General features: G+C 38.6%; 1 protein-coding gene across 4 annotated transcripts in view; it reads left to right on the forward strand.

The window, feature by feature from the left end:
- The window catches only part of GRM8 (glutamate metabotropic receptor 8), a 681950-nt gene that overhangs the window by 306442 nt on the left and 360561 nt on the right, over positions 1-14947 (forward strand). For all 4 annotated transcript variants that reach the window (XM_074315645.2, XM_019749052.3, XM_019749054.3 and 1 more), the window contains exons 4-6: positions 10985-11120; positions 11591-11745; positions 12861-12998. In XM_074315645.2, coding sequence (XP_074171746.1) covers positions 10985-11120; positions 11591-11745; positions 12861-12998 — 429 coding nt within the window. The remainder of the gene's footprint in view (positions 1-10984; positions 11121-11590; positions 11746-12860; positions 12999-14947) is intronic.

Here is a 14947-nt window from a genome sequence, read left to right on the forward strand (position 1 = left end):
ACTTATGGTCTGGATGGTCTGCTCTCTAGTCTTCGTTTTCTCTACTCTTGTTCCTTTTTCTTTCTTTCCCCTGTCATTTTTTTTCCCTCACTCTCCCCCTTTTCCTGGTTTCCTTCTTCTTCTTTTTTTCTTCTTGATTTCTTTCTTTCTCTGAATCTTTCCCACATACTATACTAATGTCTCCTTAGATCTTTTCTGTTTTCAGGAGTGGGAAGAAGCAACGCATCAGAAGTTTAGCTCTAGCTTGTGGCAGGCACAAGTTTTCCTTCTGACTGTGGCACTTTCTGCAGTTAACACCCTCATTGACTGGAATCTCTAGTAAGAGTTATTATTCTGTGTCCATTTGGGGAATGAAATTTGAGGTGTCTAGAAATAATGTTATAGGTGGATATTGCTTAAAGTGAGTTACTATATCTATTTGGGGTTTGTTGATTTTTATTTTAAGTAATTTACAACTAATGTGTTTTCTGAGGGAAAAAAAATAATCTGTTAAGTACTTATTTAATCCTTTCACAATCTAGCATTTTCTCAGTCTTTAGATGAGAAACAGAGAAGTCACATAACTTACCCAGAGCCACACAGCCAATAAGGGAAGGGCCAGGATGTTGCACCCCAGAGAGATTTTGTAACCACCATACCACTGCTTTTCTGAGCAGACTTTTGGATCTGTGATGGTCTGTGGCTAAGTTAGAAAGCCTGGTATGCACAGACCCTGAGCCTTTGAGCCTATCACAGCCCAGTTTGTCTCCAGAGCATCAACATCTGAGAGTACCCATGGAAACCAGCAGGAGAGGGGCTCTCTGTGTCGTCCTCTTCCAGTAGTGGTGATAAAAGTGAACTGGCGTCTTAAGATGCTTAACCATAGAGCTGGGAGGACTATGGGTATAGTTGGGCCCCTTGTTAATTCTCTAATCTTGACTTCCTGTTGAACTTTGTGGTAACTTTTTAGGAGAGGGATGTGAATAAAGGGGGAAGCCATGTTGGTCTGGGGAGTGTTTTCCACGTGGGCAGCCGGTTGGGACACCAGCCAGCGAGTGTGCATATACACACTCCTTAGTGGCTTTGTCTCTTTTTTCTTTTCTTGAATAAACCGTTCTTTTGGTGGATTTTCTGGAGAGTTATTTTTTGCCGTCGACAGTACGTTGTCTCTATTGTTGCTATGGGACAGTAGGGGAGTTGCATTTGTCTCACGCTTCTTCTATGAGCTTCATCGCCTCATTTCAGTGCTTTTCAGAGTCACTTTAAGAGGCCACATGGCTTTTGATAGAGGACAAAGCATAAAATGTTAGAGAGAGAGAGAGAGAGAGAGAGAGAGAGAGAGAGAGAGAGAGAGAGAGAGAGACAGAGAATGAGCACAGATTTCAGTGCAATTTTGCTCTTTTAATCTATGTTGTTAAAGATAACACTTTTTCTTTACTGTGATGTGCAAGATAAATCTCTCACAAGTGCGCTTTAAGCTGACAAACATACACTTTCATCATGTTATGCACTTTCCTGCTAAGTCCCAGTTGGACACTGAATAAGGAAGTGAAAAGACTGTTACAGGAGGCGCGATTACACTTATTTGAACCTTAGAACAAATTTTACTCAGCTATCACTAAAGGACCAATTACATTAGGCCAGATTGTTATATTTTACTTATGCTTCCAGAAAGATGGAAAGAAACGATGCCAAAGGTAATCAGGGTGGAAAGTTGTGATATTGTGATTTATAAGAAATATGTGTGTACTGTATTTGGTCTTTGTTTCTGACACTGAGCTCCTAAAAGCCTTTGGAATTTCCAAAGTGTTTAAAGTGTCTTTTGTCATACTAATGAGGTGACTTGGGGGGTGGGGAAAGCCCTTAGCTGACCTAGGAATGGGGGCTGGTTGCCAGGAGAACTCTACTTGTGATTAGAAGGTTAGAACTTTCCGTCCAACCTCCCAGTAGCTGGGGAGAGATGAAGGGCTAGCGATTAAGTTCAATGGGCAATAGCCAGTGAATTAATCAGTCATGCTGGTGTAATAATCCTCCATAAAAACACAAAAGGACAGGGTTCTAAGAGCTTCCACGTTGGTGAACATGTGTAGATTTGGGAGGACTGGTGCACTTGGAGAGGACATGAAAGTCCCATGCCCTTTCCCTGTGCCTTGCCCTATCCACCTCTTCCATCTGGCTGTTCCTGAGTTGTATACTTTTAAAATAAACTGATAATCTAGTGAATAAACGGGTTTCCTAAGCTCTGTTGGCTGTCCTAGCAAATTAATCAAACCCAAACAGGGGGTCTTGGTGAGGACAGAAAAAGGCCCGCAGGTTAAGCCTGACAAGGTCAGGAGCCTGAAAATAACCACATAAGATGATGTGAACATAAAAAATTCATAACTAAGGTGGGCCATGGCAGGAAGTCACGTCTTTAACCTGAAGCTTTCTGCATACAGTCAATCTTCACCTTAAGTGAGCCTGTATATTGTCTTTTTGCACTTAAGATGACATCCTTGGAATGTCAGTAATTCCTTTTTTCCAGACCAGAGCAGGAAAGTACAGAATCCCTCATTATTATTCTTGTTGCCTGACTAATGTCTCCATGTGAACTATTAACTGTCCTGTACCCACCTATGTGAAAGAAGTACCTGTCTCTCCAATTTACTTTTATCCAATCCCAGAGAGTCCCACCCCCCTCCCCGCTTTGCTTTCTCCCATCTCCTTAATCTACCACCAATGAATTTCATGTAACCTTCCTCCTTTGATTCTATGTCTAAAATAAGCTGCAAACCACCATTTTGTGGAGCATTTTCTCAATCCATTATTTTGCTTCCTGGCAATTTTTGTCAGTTTGACTCAAATAAACTCAGAAGCTTTCTCTTAGGCTGGATGCTTTTTGTTGACATCGGGAACCTCTGATTTAAAGCCAGTTGGTCAGAAGTTCAGATAACAACCTGGATTTGCAATTGGCACCTGAACTGTGTAGGGGTGTAGTCTTGTAGAACTGAACCCTTAACTTGTGGAATCTGACCCTATATTCTGGTAGTGTCAGAAATGAGTTGATTTGTAGGACACCCAGTTGGTGTCCAGAGAATTGCTTGATGGTGGGGGGAAAACCTTTGCCTCCACCCCCAATTTGGAATTGGGATCTGGACACTTTAAGAGTTTATGTGTTTGTATTGTCTTTAAGGGAAAAAAAATAAAACACCCAAAAATGTTTATTTGGGTTTGCTCATTGCTATTATCTGAAGGTGAATTCATAAGAAATAAATAATAGTTGATGGGGTATATCACATTTTTATTATGTAAAAAATGGTCAGTTATAGGCAATTTCTTATGATCAATCAAACATTTTGACCAATCATTTTTTAACCAATAGGTTAGTCATTCTCTTTAATGATTGATAAAATGCTAATTTTGTTTATTTGTTTATACACCAAAACCAAAGTCTGTCATGCAGATCTAACAAGTTATTCAACCAGAGACTTAATCTGATTTATTTAGAGCTTAACTTGACCAAAACTGTGAACCAGCCTCAGAGAATGGTAATAATCATGTTTAAATAAAAATCACATTTAATATTCTATACATAGTTTTGTAAGTAATTTCATTCCTAATAATTTAATCCTCCTTAATTTCTATCACAGTCGGAACTTGGTGCTTTGACATTGTTTCTTCTTTTATTTTTTCCCTTGGATATTATTAATAGAAATTTTGTTCTTAAAAATAAGCAACAAGTAAACACCTGATTCTTTATCCTTTCAGATTGTTTTAACAAAACTTCTCTATTGAAATACCAGCGAGTTTTATGATCCTAGTTCTCTTTGAGCTGGCTACAATTCTAATTTTGTACTGTTTCTACTTCTTTTCTCTGTGCAGTAAGTGCTCTTTGAAGAGGGGTTTTGCAATTAAACAATAACATTTTATTAATTATTTGACTTATACTGTCATTTCAGAGATACATCTTCATTTCTCTAAAAAATTTTAATTTGTGTGTATGGTCAGTCTCCCTTGGGATCCCCATTAGTGAAGGAGCCATGGCTCTGTCCCCAGAGACTGCTCTCTAGCCCCTTGAAGGGTTGTCAGGCTGCAGACAGCTGCCCTGCCCAATGTCTCTGTTCCCCTCCCAGGATGGTCCACATCCAAGGACTGACTGATGTGGAGGTGTGATGGCCTGGCCTTCCTGACTTAATTCAGAATAACTCTGGAGGCCATTCTAGCCTCAGAGCTTTCTGCGGCATTGGGAGTTTGTCTTGGGTCCACAGCCAGCTGGACGTCTCCTTTGCCCAGTCCTGCTTCATTCCTTGGCCCTCCATAGGGTGGATGCCAAGGGCATATACACATTTCAGACTCCTTCTAAGGGTCTGCTGCCTGGGGAGCCCAACCTGCAAGAGTCTTGTCTCAGACTTTAGATGCTAACCAATTGATAAGGTACAGGCGGGCTTTTAAATGAAACAAAACATGTTTTTATTTCCACAACAGCTTTGCTTCTTAATAGTTGGCACCATTCATAGTTTAATAGTTTTTACCCTTCGTTTATTCTTTTAAAGAGTAAATTCTACTTTTCAACTCAGCTCTTTGAAATACTTATGGACTCCTTTTGAAAGGAGGCTTGGATCCTCAGGGTAGGAATTGGGGCATCGAGGAGAATGTAAGTAACTTTTAACATTGTCTCCCATTGAGAGTCCCCTGATCACATTGTGATGACCAGTAATAGGTGAAATTTAATCATTTATTGGCATGGACAGTGGGCAAGTATTAAGTCTCAGAAATTAGTGTATTTGATAATATTATACAAACAATGATGAAGGATTAAGAACATAAGTTGTTGACAATCCCATGTTTCAGATTTGAATATCAACTATCTCCTATCTCAGGTTATGGTGATGATGCTTATCTGGTTATTATTATTATTATTAGCAATAATAATAATTATATACTTCATTTGTATAGGACGCTATCATTTTACCCCCTTTAATTAGATTCTGTTGACATCCTGGGTAGTAGTTATTATGAACCTGTCATAGAGGTAAATAAACTAAGAGATGAGATACTTGTTCAAGGTCATACAGGATCCACCATCAGGTTTTCTGGCTGCAAGTCTGTTTTCTTTCTCATTCCAACATCTTTCTGCAAACCAAACTAGCAAACCGACACATACAAATGAACCTTCCGTCTCTCAGAAAAGAGACATCTGGACATTCACCCAATGAGTCTTGGCTTTCTAAAGAGATAAAATTATGAATGGAATTGTTTACTAATTTGTTCTTATGTCTCATTGACATAAGAGCAAATTATTGTACCACCTTACAGATGAATAAACTAAAGCCAAGGTGATGCTCTAATTCATAGCATCCTGGTAAAAACTATTTTGGGAGACAGCCCATTTCAATGCCAACTTCCTCTGAATTACAAACGGTCCAAATTTTTTAAAATTTCTTTTATTCCATTTATTTTTAAACGCATATTTATATGCATCTTTTGTTTCCCTACTTGACTGAAAGGAGTTTGAAGGCAGGACTGCCCCACGACTATTTTTCCATACCAGCATTCAATATTACAGGTCTTGTGTGTAGCAACAAATATTGGTTGAAGTCTCTGTGTATCACACAGTGATAGGTGTCGTGTATGGTGGTAAATGTAACAGACAGGGTTCAGTAGTCAAGGAACTCATACGCTAGGGTGAAAATAATTTTTTTAAATACAATTATTATGGTTGCTGTGGTGCAAAGGTGAAGGGGACAACTAGACACCTCGGGAAAGTCTCCTGAGGACATGCATTTACAGGGGCAATTGGAAAGTTGTTCGTTTTTACTTTTATTTTTGTTTTTTAGTAGGAAGCTTTATTTTTGATTTTTTGGCATCGCACTTTGTAACTAACTTAAGATGTAATTTATTGATCTTGTTATTTTTATTTTTTATTGAGGGTGAACTGGTTATATAGTGAAGAAGTTTAAGTCAATTCTATAATCTGCGTGACTTCTAAGTGTCGTAATTAAGTTCTTAATAGTCAATAAAAGAACTATATTTATGGAGCTATCAATTAGACTTACAAGGGGTGAGCTGCTAGATTTTTAAAATGAGTCTTTAAATTTTCTTATCTTATCTATCAATTATTTGTATCCATTTAACATTAAGCAACAGGTTTAGTCAATCATTGATGGGAAAATATGATGGAAAAGTCTAGATTCGGAGTCAGACAGATCTGGCTTTGAACCTGGGTTCCAGCCTCTTGCTAGCTTTTGATACCCCTGTTTCTGAGTTTCTGCATCAGAAATATGGGGATAATACCAACGTTAAAGTGCTGATGTTAGGACTAGTGAGGTGCCATAGAGCAAATGAGACTGGAAGGGGCAATCTCATGTGTTGTATACTTACACTTAAAATGTTCAGTTGAACAAATGACCTTTTAATTATCATTAAATAATCCAAAGGAAAACATTTACACAGGCAAGGAAGTCAGGAAATTCTAGAGAGCGGCCAATTGTACCTTCCTCCATTCAACATTCTTTTCCTAAGTGCTAAGCTTTAAAAATGACTTCTTGCAGAACTGAGCACACCTGAAGAACAGAAAAGTTAGTGTCCCTGGAATTGTACACAATCAGTACTTTTTCAGAGTGAGATACGGGAAAATAGATGCAATTCTATTTTAGATGCATTCTTCAAGGGAGGGCCACTCCTCTTTTTCCTACTCACCCCAAGAGTCTAAATCAAGTTAGCGTCTCTTTAAAAATTAAAACAGTATATAATGAACATTGTAGGAAAATGTACCTTGATTAAGCCTGAATGTTTGACGAAATGTCACTGGCATTTTAACCAAACTCTAACAGTATATAAGGACTTCTTCCTATGAAGTATAGGACTGTTTTACGGGATGATGTCATGTGTTACTGTATTTTAATATGTCTTATGCTGTTATCTTTCATCATTAGGTAATTTTACATCCTTATCTGGCTTTTCTTATGTGTGCATCTTGTCATTGAATTATATTATAAGATTGCTGAGGACGCACAATCTTTGAAGGTCGGTAGCTCCTGAAACATAGTAGACTATGAGTGCTTATGAATGGACTAACTGTCTGGCTTTTTGACAGATGTGAAGATAGAAAGTGTGAATGAGTTTCGGGGCTAAGAAAAGAATCCTAATCTGCTAACGCCAATCACTTGAGAAGCAATACAGTTCATGATTTAATAAAATATCTGTAAAGCATCAAATAGCAAAATGCCATGTGAGGCAAATTCTCCATTAGAACTTGTTTAGCCAAAGTAAATTAATTATGCAGTCCCTCTTTCCTGGAAAATACAAATTGGCCAGGCTGACAAAATTGGGTGAGGAAGAGGAATAAAAAAAATATGAAATGGATTTAGACTCTAAAAATCCAACCTTACTAGCAATTTTTTACAAGCAAAAATGTTCAGTAGATTCTGAATGAATGAATAAATCAATGAATTCAGACTAAACCCTAAGTCTGGATTGTCTGTTTGCCTCATCTGAAATAGTCATAATAAAAATTTTTCAGCCTTTGTTTTTTCTGGCTATGGAGTCAATAGTGATCTCTGAATGATACTTAGGATATGGCATGTCTTTAATGGGATGCTTAAGTAATCACAGCGATTTAATTAAGAGGGCAGTCATATTTTAAAACAGCTATTGTTCCCTAGAGAGTGTTACAGTTGGGTTTTACATTTCTACAGTTACCTAATGCTTCCACTCACCACAGTTTTTGTTTGTTTGTTTGTTTTGTTTTGTTTTGTTTTATCTGTTTGATTTTTAAAGACATTATACATGGTTTTCAACTTACCTCTGAACTTTGTCCCAAAATTTTCCTCCTCAACATGTGTGGTCACTTCTTTCCATTCTCATTCATTGCCCCCTCTCTCCAAAACAGAAATGTTCAGTAGATTCTGAATGAATGAATGAATGAATGAATGAATGAATGAATTGATTCAGACTAAACCCTATGTCTGAATTGCCTGTTTGCCTCATCTGAAATAGTCATAATAAAAATTTCCAGGCTCCATCATTCATCGTTTCTTGTTGTTGATTGAAATATCCCCTCTGATCTCTTCACTACCAGCACTTCATCTACCTACTGTATCACCACCTGACAAAATTGTAATTACATTTCCCTTCTCTCTCCTTAGCTCCAGACCCACTTTTTCAGTTTGATGATCCACGGGTACTTCAAAAACAACCTCTTCTGAATCAAAATCATGCTTGTCTCCTCTGTATACCTGCTCACCCTCCTGTATTTCTTACTTGTTTAATGGTGGCCTCACAGAAACTGGTCACAAAGGCCAAAACCTTAGCGTCAGGCTTAGTGGCTTCTCACTACTCCCTACTTAGATCAAATCAGTACAACCTAAATACCGGGGGTGCCAAAAAAATGCATCCACATTTTAAGCGATATTATCTATGTATTACTTTTCAAAGTTGAATTGAATTACATAGCAATATGGAGTAAGATGTTCGCTCAAAAGATGGCGTTAATCAAATGAATGCCAGCGTCATTCATTGTCTTACGATTTTGATACAGTTTTTTCCTTTCTTAAAATGTGTATACATTTCTTTTGGCACCCTCTGTATATACGATTTCTATCTGCCAATGATACTTCAATAAGGCTGGGAAAAAGGTTCAGTGCCCCATGGATTCTAACACAGAAATTCTAACAGCTCCATCGGCTCTAGCTCAGCACCATAGCACTATGTTTCCCCACGGCCTATCCCCATGATCTCTTAACTGAGATCATTGCTTCCTGGTCTTTTCCACTCCAGGTTGCCTTCTACGGCCGCAATCCTCGGCCATTGTTCTTCCATAAAATGCAGCGTTCATAGACGAGACATATTCATATGGGTTATGAAACATTTAGTGAGGAACGTAAGCATTTTAATTATTCATAGTCTTCCACAGGCCCTGCCCAGCCATGCATCATCTGGCCCCTGTTTGCCTCTTCTTTGTCACACTTCTCCCCATTGTTCATTAACTCCACTGGCTCTTCCCTGTCCTTTCCCATGTTCTCTCCTGTTCTCTCTTCTTTTTGACCTCAACTAAGTGATACCACTTTAAAAAGGCTTTTCCTGAACACGCCTCAATCTCAGTTAAGTTCCCTTGCTCTTCCTCATAGGACCTGCCATAATTTATAATTATAAACTTTTTTTTTTTTTTTTTTTGTATTAAGCCTGGTTCACTCACCACATTTCTGAACTCTGTGAAGGCAGAGACCGTGTCTATTTTATTCACCATTGTATCTCACAGCTACCACACAAAGTCTGGCAGACTGTGGGCACTCAATATATATTTACTGAAGGAATGAATCAATTATCCCAACTGTTAGTGGCATATTAGTAGGCAAGCTAACTACAGGCTCAGTCTGTGGGTTACAGGCAATTTCCATCCTCAAAGAGCATATTGTAAGGTTAGTAAGCGTATTGCTATCATGGGGATAATTCTGACTGTGTTCTAACTTAGAGAAAAAGAAACCTTCAGTACTCTAGCCCTGTTAGTCATACATTATTGCCACACCTGTCACAAGACACTGGACACCCATTGTCTGGCTGTTAGATATTTCTTCTTTGTTTGGTTACCTGAGATTTCTTTCTAAAGCATAAAGCTCATCCTGTGATTCTCCTGCTTAGGAACTTTCAGTGGGTTCCCTTTGTTGTCAAGATCAAGTTCAAATTATTTGGCATGTCTAACATAGTCATTCTCAACCTGGGCCTGACCATTCTTTCCAACTCCAAACCCAGACAGTCTCTGCTATGAGCCATGATCAAGCAAGGGTCTTTCACACCTTGGTCTCTTTCAGAAGTGTCCCACTTTTGTCCCCACATGGCGGTGTATCTTCCCTTTAAAATCCATCTTTTTCAACCTTTTGAGTTACAACTTCCTCTGTGCTCCCATAGTATGGTATATTCTCTTAATTCTAAACTTTATCACATATTCCATGATGATTTATTGGAAGGCCTATCTTTCAGACTGGATGGTTACTTCTTGGATTAGACTGTACATTCCCAGGGTCCAGCCCAATGAGTAGCATATAATGGCATCCAGTAACTTGGGCGACTGAACGCATTGCTAATTGTTTGGAAGTAAAAATGCCTTTGCCTACTGAAGCAATGGTACAAAGGGTGATTGAATTCTCAGCTGACTCAAAAAGCCTGTTTAAACCATAATAGAACTGAAACATATTGCTGATATTACTTTTTTTTCTCTAGTATTAGCACATGTTATTTCTCTGCTCTATTGAAACTGAGAAATCTCTTTATTCTTCTTTATCCCAGCCCAGTGGCAGAAACCTTTTCTAAACTTTTCTCTTTGGTCTTTCATTGTCTTAGAAGGAGGGGCTAAAAGAAGAATTCTTTTTTTTTTTTTTTTTTCTGTGATAGTGGGATGGGATTTCTGCTGTTTTGATTTTCATGGTGGAGACATATGTCAACAGAGGGTTTGCATCTTTGGTACTTGCCTACGTCTCAAATAATCTTGAACACCGCTTGTCTGATAACATGTCATTAGGCTAATGCATAAGCACTTCCTGTAATACTATGAACTCTAAGATGAAATGAACTTTAATGGAGGTCTACTAATAAATAAAAGGAGTAAAAGGACCTTCCTATTTAGTAGGTGCTCTCACATATAAGGCTTACTCATGCTTTTTATTAATCTAGGCTTTTGTCCTTTGTTTATGTTAAATGAATCAAAACAGCCCTTCTTCTTTGTTTGACTCTCATCACAGATTTTGTACACGTTGGTTTTCTTATAGACATCCACAAAAATAATCTTTAAACTTGGGAAAAATAAACCCCTGTGTAGGAGTAAGTAATTGATGTAATTTATTTGCTACATATATTAGAATGCAAACAAACATGATTGCTTTTAATAGATGAGAATGACAGATGTTTCGTGAAACAATATGCTGTATCGAAGCATGTGTTTTTATATATAGTAGCTAACCTCATTAAGTTTGTTAATTAAATAAATGCCCTTTCTGAATCCCTTTTTCTTTCCTTCTTTTCACAAAAACAGGTGGTGTTTGTATTGCTCAGTCACAGAAAATCCCACGTGAACCGAGACCTGGAGAATTTGAAAAAATTATCAGACGCCTGCTGGAAACACCTAATGCTCGGGCAGTGATTATGTTTGCCAATGAAGATGACATCAGGTACTGGTTACTTTTCTTCCTTATGTAGGATCAGATTTGTGGCTCACATCCTTTTTTTCTAACATATTTCATGTTCAGTGTAAAATCTTGTGAGACTTCACAGGAATCTCAGCCTTCTCATGTAATTGCCGACTGCCTTCTGCTGCACGGAGACACCATAGCCTTGCAGTTTCGAAGTCTGGAATGTCTATAGAGTCAAACCTGGGCCTGAAAGAAATGAGACAAATAAGGATGACAGCCAGAATGAAGTGAATGAGGTTAAGGAGAAGGCTAATTAACAGGTGCTGGAGTTAAAGTCGCCAATATACTTCCTTTAGGAGATGATAAAACTCAGGCAGTTAGAATGATTGACTAATTGCTTAACGGTGACCTACTGAGTGCATATAACTTGAGATAGCTGTCTCATAACAGTCATACTTGTTGTGTTTCTTGATAAATGTGGTATGTTTTATTTCTTTTTATTCCTATAGGAGGATATTAGAAGCAGCAAAAAAATTAAACCAAAGTGGGCATTTTCTCTGGATCGGCTCAGATAGCTGGGGATCCAAAATAGCACCCGTTTATCAGCAGGAGGAGATTGCTGAAGGGGCTGTGACAATTTTGCCCAAAAGAGCATCAATTGATGGTAAGGATGCACCACAGACAAATTGTTTCATTCCAATTAAATCAAAACCCAAAGGCGTAACCAGAGTAGCAGCATATGATGAAATGCACCCATTATTGATGACTCAGGAGAGAAGTTTTAGCTCTGATAGCAGAATTGCCAAGAGAGTAACTATTTAACCCAGCATACATGTATTTTTTTATTAGAAAAGAGTGCCTGTTAGATTTTTTCTTTATGAAACGGAAGTATGGTTGGCCTTCGATATTTCCGTGAGGTTGGCCATTTGCTTGATGTTGTCCTCTAAGTTTGCATATTTCCATGGATATATATGATGGTTACTGTACTGTGGGGTAAGAATGCTCGCTTCATAGAAAATGAAGACATGATGCCGGACTGACCCTATGGACAAAATAAACACAACAGCAAATATGAGGAGCATCTCTGAAAGGCACTCTGTCTCCCAAATAACTTTGCCAATGGTCTTGACAGTGATTGAAACTCCCACCTTTCCCATTATTCTTTTGAGTAAGGCATTATTTCCAGGTGGTCTCCCTTCAATGAGGTTGTTACCTGAGCAGGCTGACACTTTAGCCCATTACCCAGGACTCCAGAAGATTACATTAGTACTGATTCGTTAATTGAATTAGCTGAAAATGGAACATATAGGACAGATAAATTCTAAGGTGGGTAGGAGCACAGAAACCTGGAACATTAACCCCTGCTAGGATTGAGAGAGAGAGAGAGAGAGAGAAAGAGAGAGAGAGAGAGAGAGAGAGAGAGAAATGAGAAAAGTCTGAGCTGGTTCTGAATATCCAGCATGAGGTTACCGGACACTGCCATTTGGAGACATAGAGGAGAGGGAGAGGTTGTGACAATGACACCAATAAAAGGCTTTCCTGTTATGCTCATCCCTAGAGCCAGGTGCCTGAATGGTGAATGGTGGGGTGGAGATATTATTCACTGAGGCCCCTTGGCTTTTGTCATAAGGGAAGCTTTTGGCTGTCCCCATTTGTGTGTGTGTATATATTTTCCATGCAATGATCGCAATATAATTTAATATCCATTCACAAGCTCTGACAGTATTTGGTTTTGATTTTGAAAGAATATTAAAATCATACCTTTCTTCTTTATAATAGGGTTTGATCGATACTTTAGAAGCCGAACTCTTGCTAACAACCGAAGAAATGTGTGGTTTGCAGAATTTTGGGAGGAGAATTTTGGATGCAAATTAGGATCCCATGGAAAAAGGAACAGTCATATCAAGAAATGCACAGGTAGCCACTTAAATGTTTTCCTTGGTGCGTTTGTTTTATTGCCTGAGGCAGGAAGTTTTTCTCTATGGATAATCGTGAGGGTATTTTCTGGTTTCTTGTGTCTCTTTCTACAGTTTCTCAGTAGGTCTGGGCATACACTGATTGTGCAGCAAACTCAGGTGTATTCCTTGGTTCTTAGAGTTAACCAACAAGTATTTATTGGACATGTGCCACGTACCCAACAAGGGGGTATTTCAATTCTATTAAAAAGACATATTTTTTGAGATTCTACTTTGGGAAAGTACTTTGTTAGGGTTGGCGGGTTATAGACAAATAAGTAAGATGTGATATTGCTCTCCAGGAGCTTAAAATGTAATGAAGATAATAGATCATAATAAATTGCTACAGACAGTGCTTTTTTTTTTTTAACTATTTCAATCTGTGTCCCCTATAAAACTGTTCTCCCCTATATCCTGCATAGCACTAGCAGCTCTGATTTTCAATGATTTATTTTCTGTATCTTGTGCTTAAAAATAATAGCACAAGATTTAATAATATTAAATAATAGCACAGCATTTAATGATATTAAATGTTTTCTTATTTTGAATGTAAGAATGAAGCATTTTTTATTTGCAGATAACATGATTGGATACCTAGAAAAATCTTTGGTGTTTAAAAAATTATTTAGAACTAAGTAGTAAATTTACAAGTTTGCAGCTACAAGGTCAATATAAACATCTTTTTTAGAAATTCATTTTATATATATTATATTAGAAACTAGTGCATGGAAAATGAAATTTAAAGGATATTGATCATACTATGATCAGAAAAACAAAAACATTAGGAATGATTTTAACAAAGATGTATAAATCCTCTACATTCATTACGACAAATCTGGAATGAGCATTTTATAACCATATACACCTCCCTCTCCAGGCCCATATTTTGATACATCGTCTTTTCCCTCTACTCACTTCCTTTGGAAATAGCTGTCCAAATAAAAGATATAATATGATAAATGCTAGAGCAGACATATAAGCAAATCGAGGATGGGGATTGAAAATAGGTGCCGGAGTGTGGAGGGGTCTGACTTCAGGCTTCCTGTGTGCCAGGCCCTGTTCCAGGAGCTGGGGGTGAGGAAGGGGGACAAAGTCTGTTCTCACAGAGCTTATACTCGATTGTCAGGGACAGACACTAAATAAGTAAATGTATAAAGAAACAGAGACTTTCAGATGCTGAGGCACGCTTGCGGGAAATACAGCCGAGTACTGTGAAAGGGTGAGTAGGTGGTATTGGCAGGGAGGGCGGCAATTAGATTGTGTGGTCAGAGAACGGCAAGGAGGTGACAATTTGAGATGAGATTTGAATGGCAAGAAGGTGTCAGCCATGTGAAGATATGAGGGCAGCCCCTTCCAGGATCTAGGGCAAGTCTCTTTTGTTCAAGGTACAGAAAACAAAGTTCAGGGAGGCTGCAGAGAGTGAGAGTGAGGCAGGGAGTGAGAGGGAGCGTGAGGGCAGACAGGCTAAAGAAATACTTAGGCTGGGGTCAGGTTATGCAAGGTCTTCAAGTTCTTCCTAGAAGCTCCAAACCTGAGGAGTTTGGGCTTTATTTCACCTGTCAGGTAGAATTACTTGAGGCTTTTTATCCTGGGCGTTGCTCAGATGCCTGTTTCAAAGACGATTCCTCTGGCAGAATCGTCAGGAGGGTTGGAGATCAGGGGAGAGAAAGGAGAAAGGCCAGGTCTGGCTCATCCAGGAATTCTGGTATTGGGCCATTACAGTCTAAATAAGGACCCGTGAGTTAGGGGCAGATCTCAGAGGACGGAAGTCCAGTAGGTAGTGTTTACAGTACATGGTGAGTAATTAACACTGTGGGTGGGGGTAAGTGATGGAAGTTCTGAATATCAAATCTCTACCAGTGAGGTCCAGGAAAATGGTGATACACTTACTTAACTGAGAAGAACAGGTTT

Source organism: Rhinolophus sinicus, chromosome 8, assembly GCF_057876585.1.
Source record: "Rhinolophus sinicus isolate RSI-liver-muscle chromosome 8, RSI-T2T, whole genome shotgun sequence".
NCBI lineage: Eukaryota > Metazoa > Chordata > Mammalia > Chiroptera > Rhinolophidae > Rhinolophus > Rhinolophus sinicus.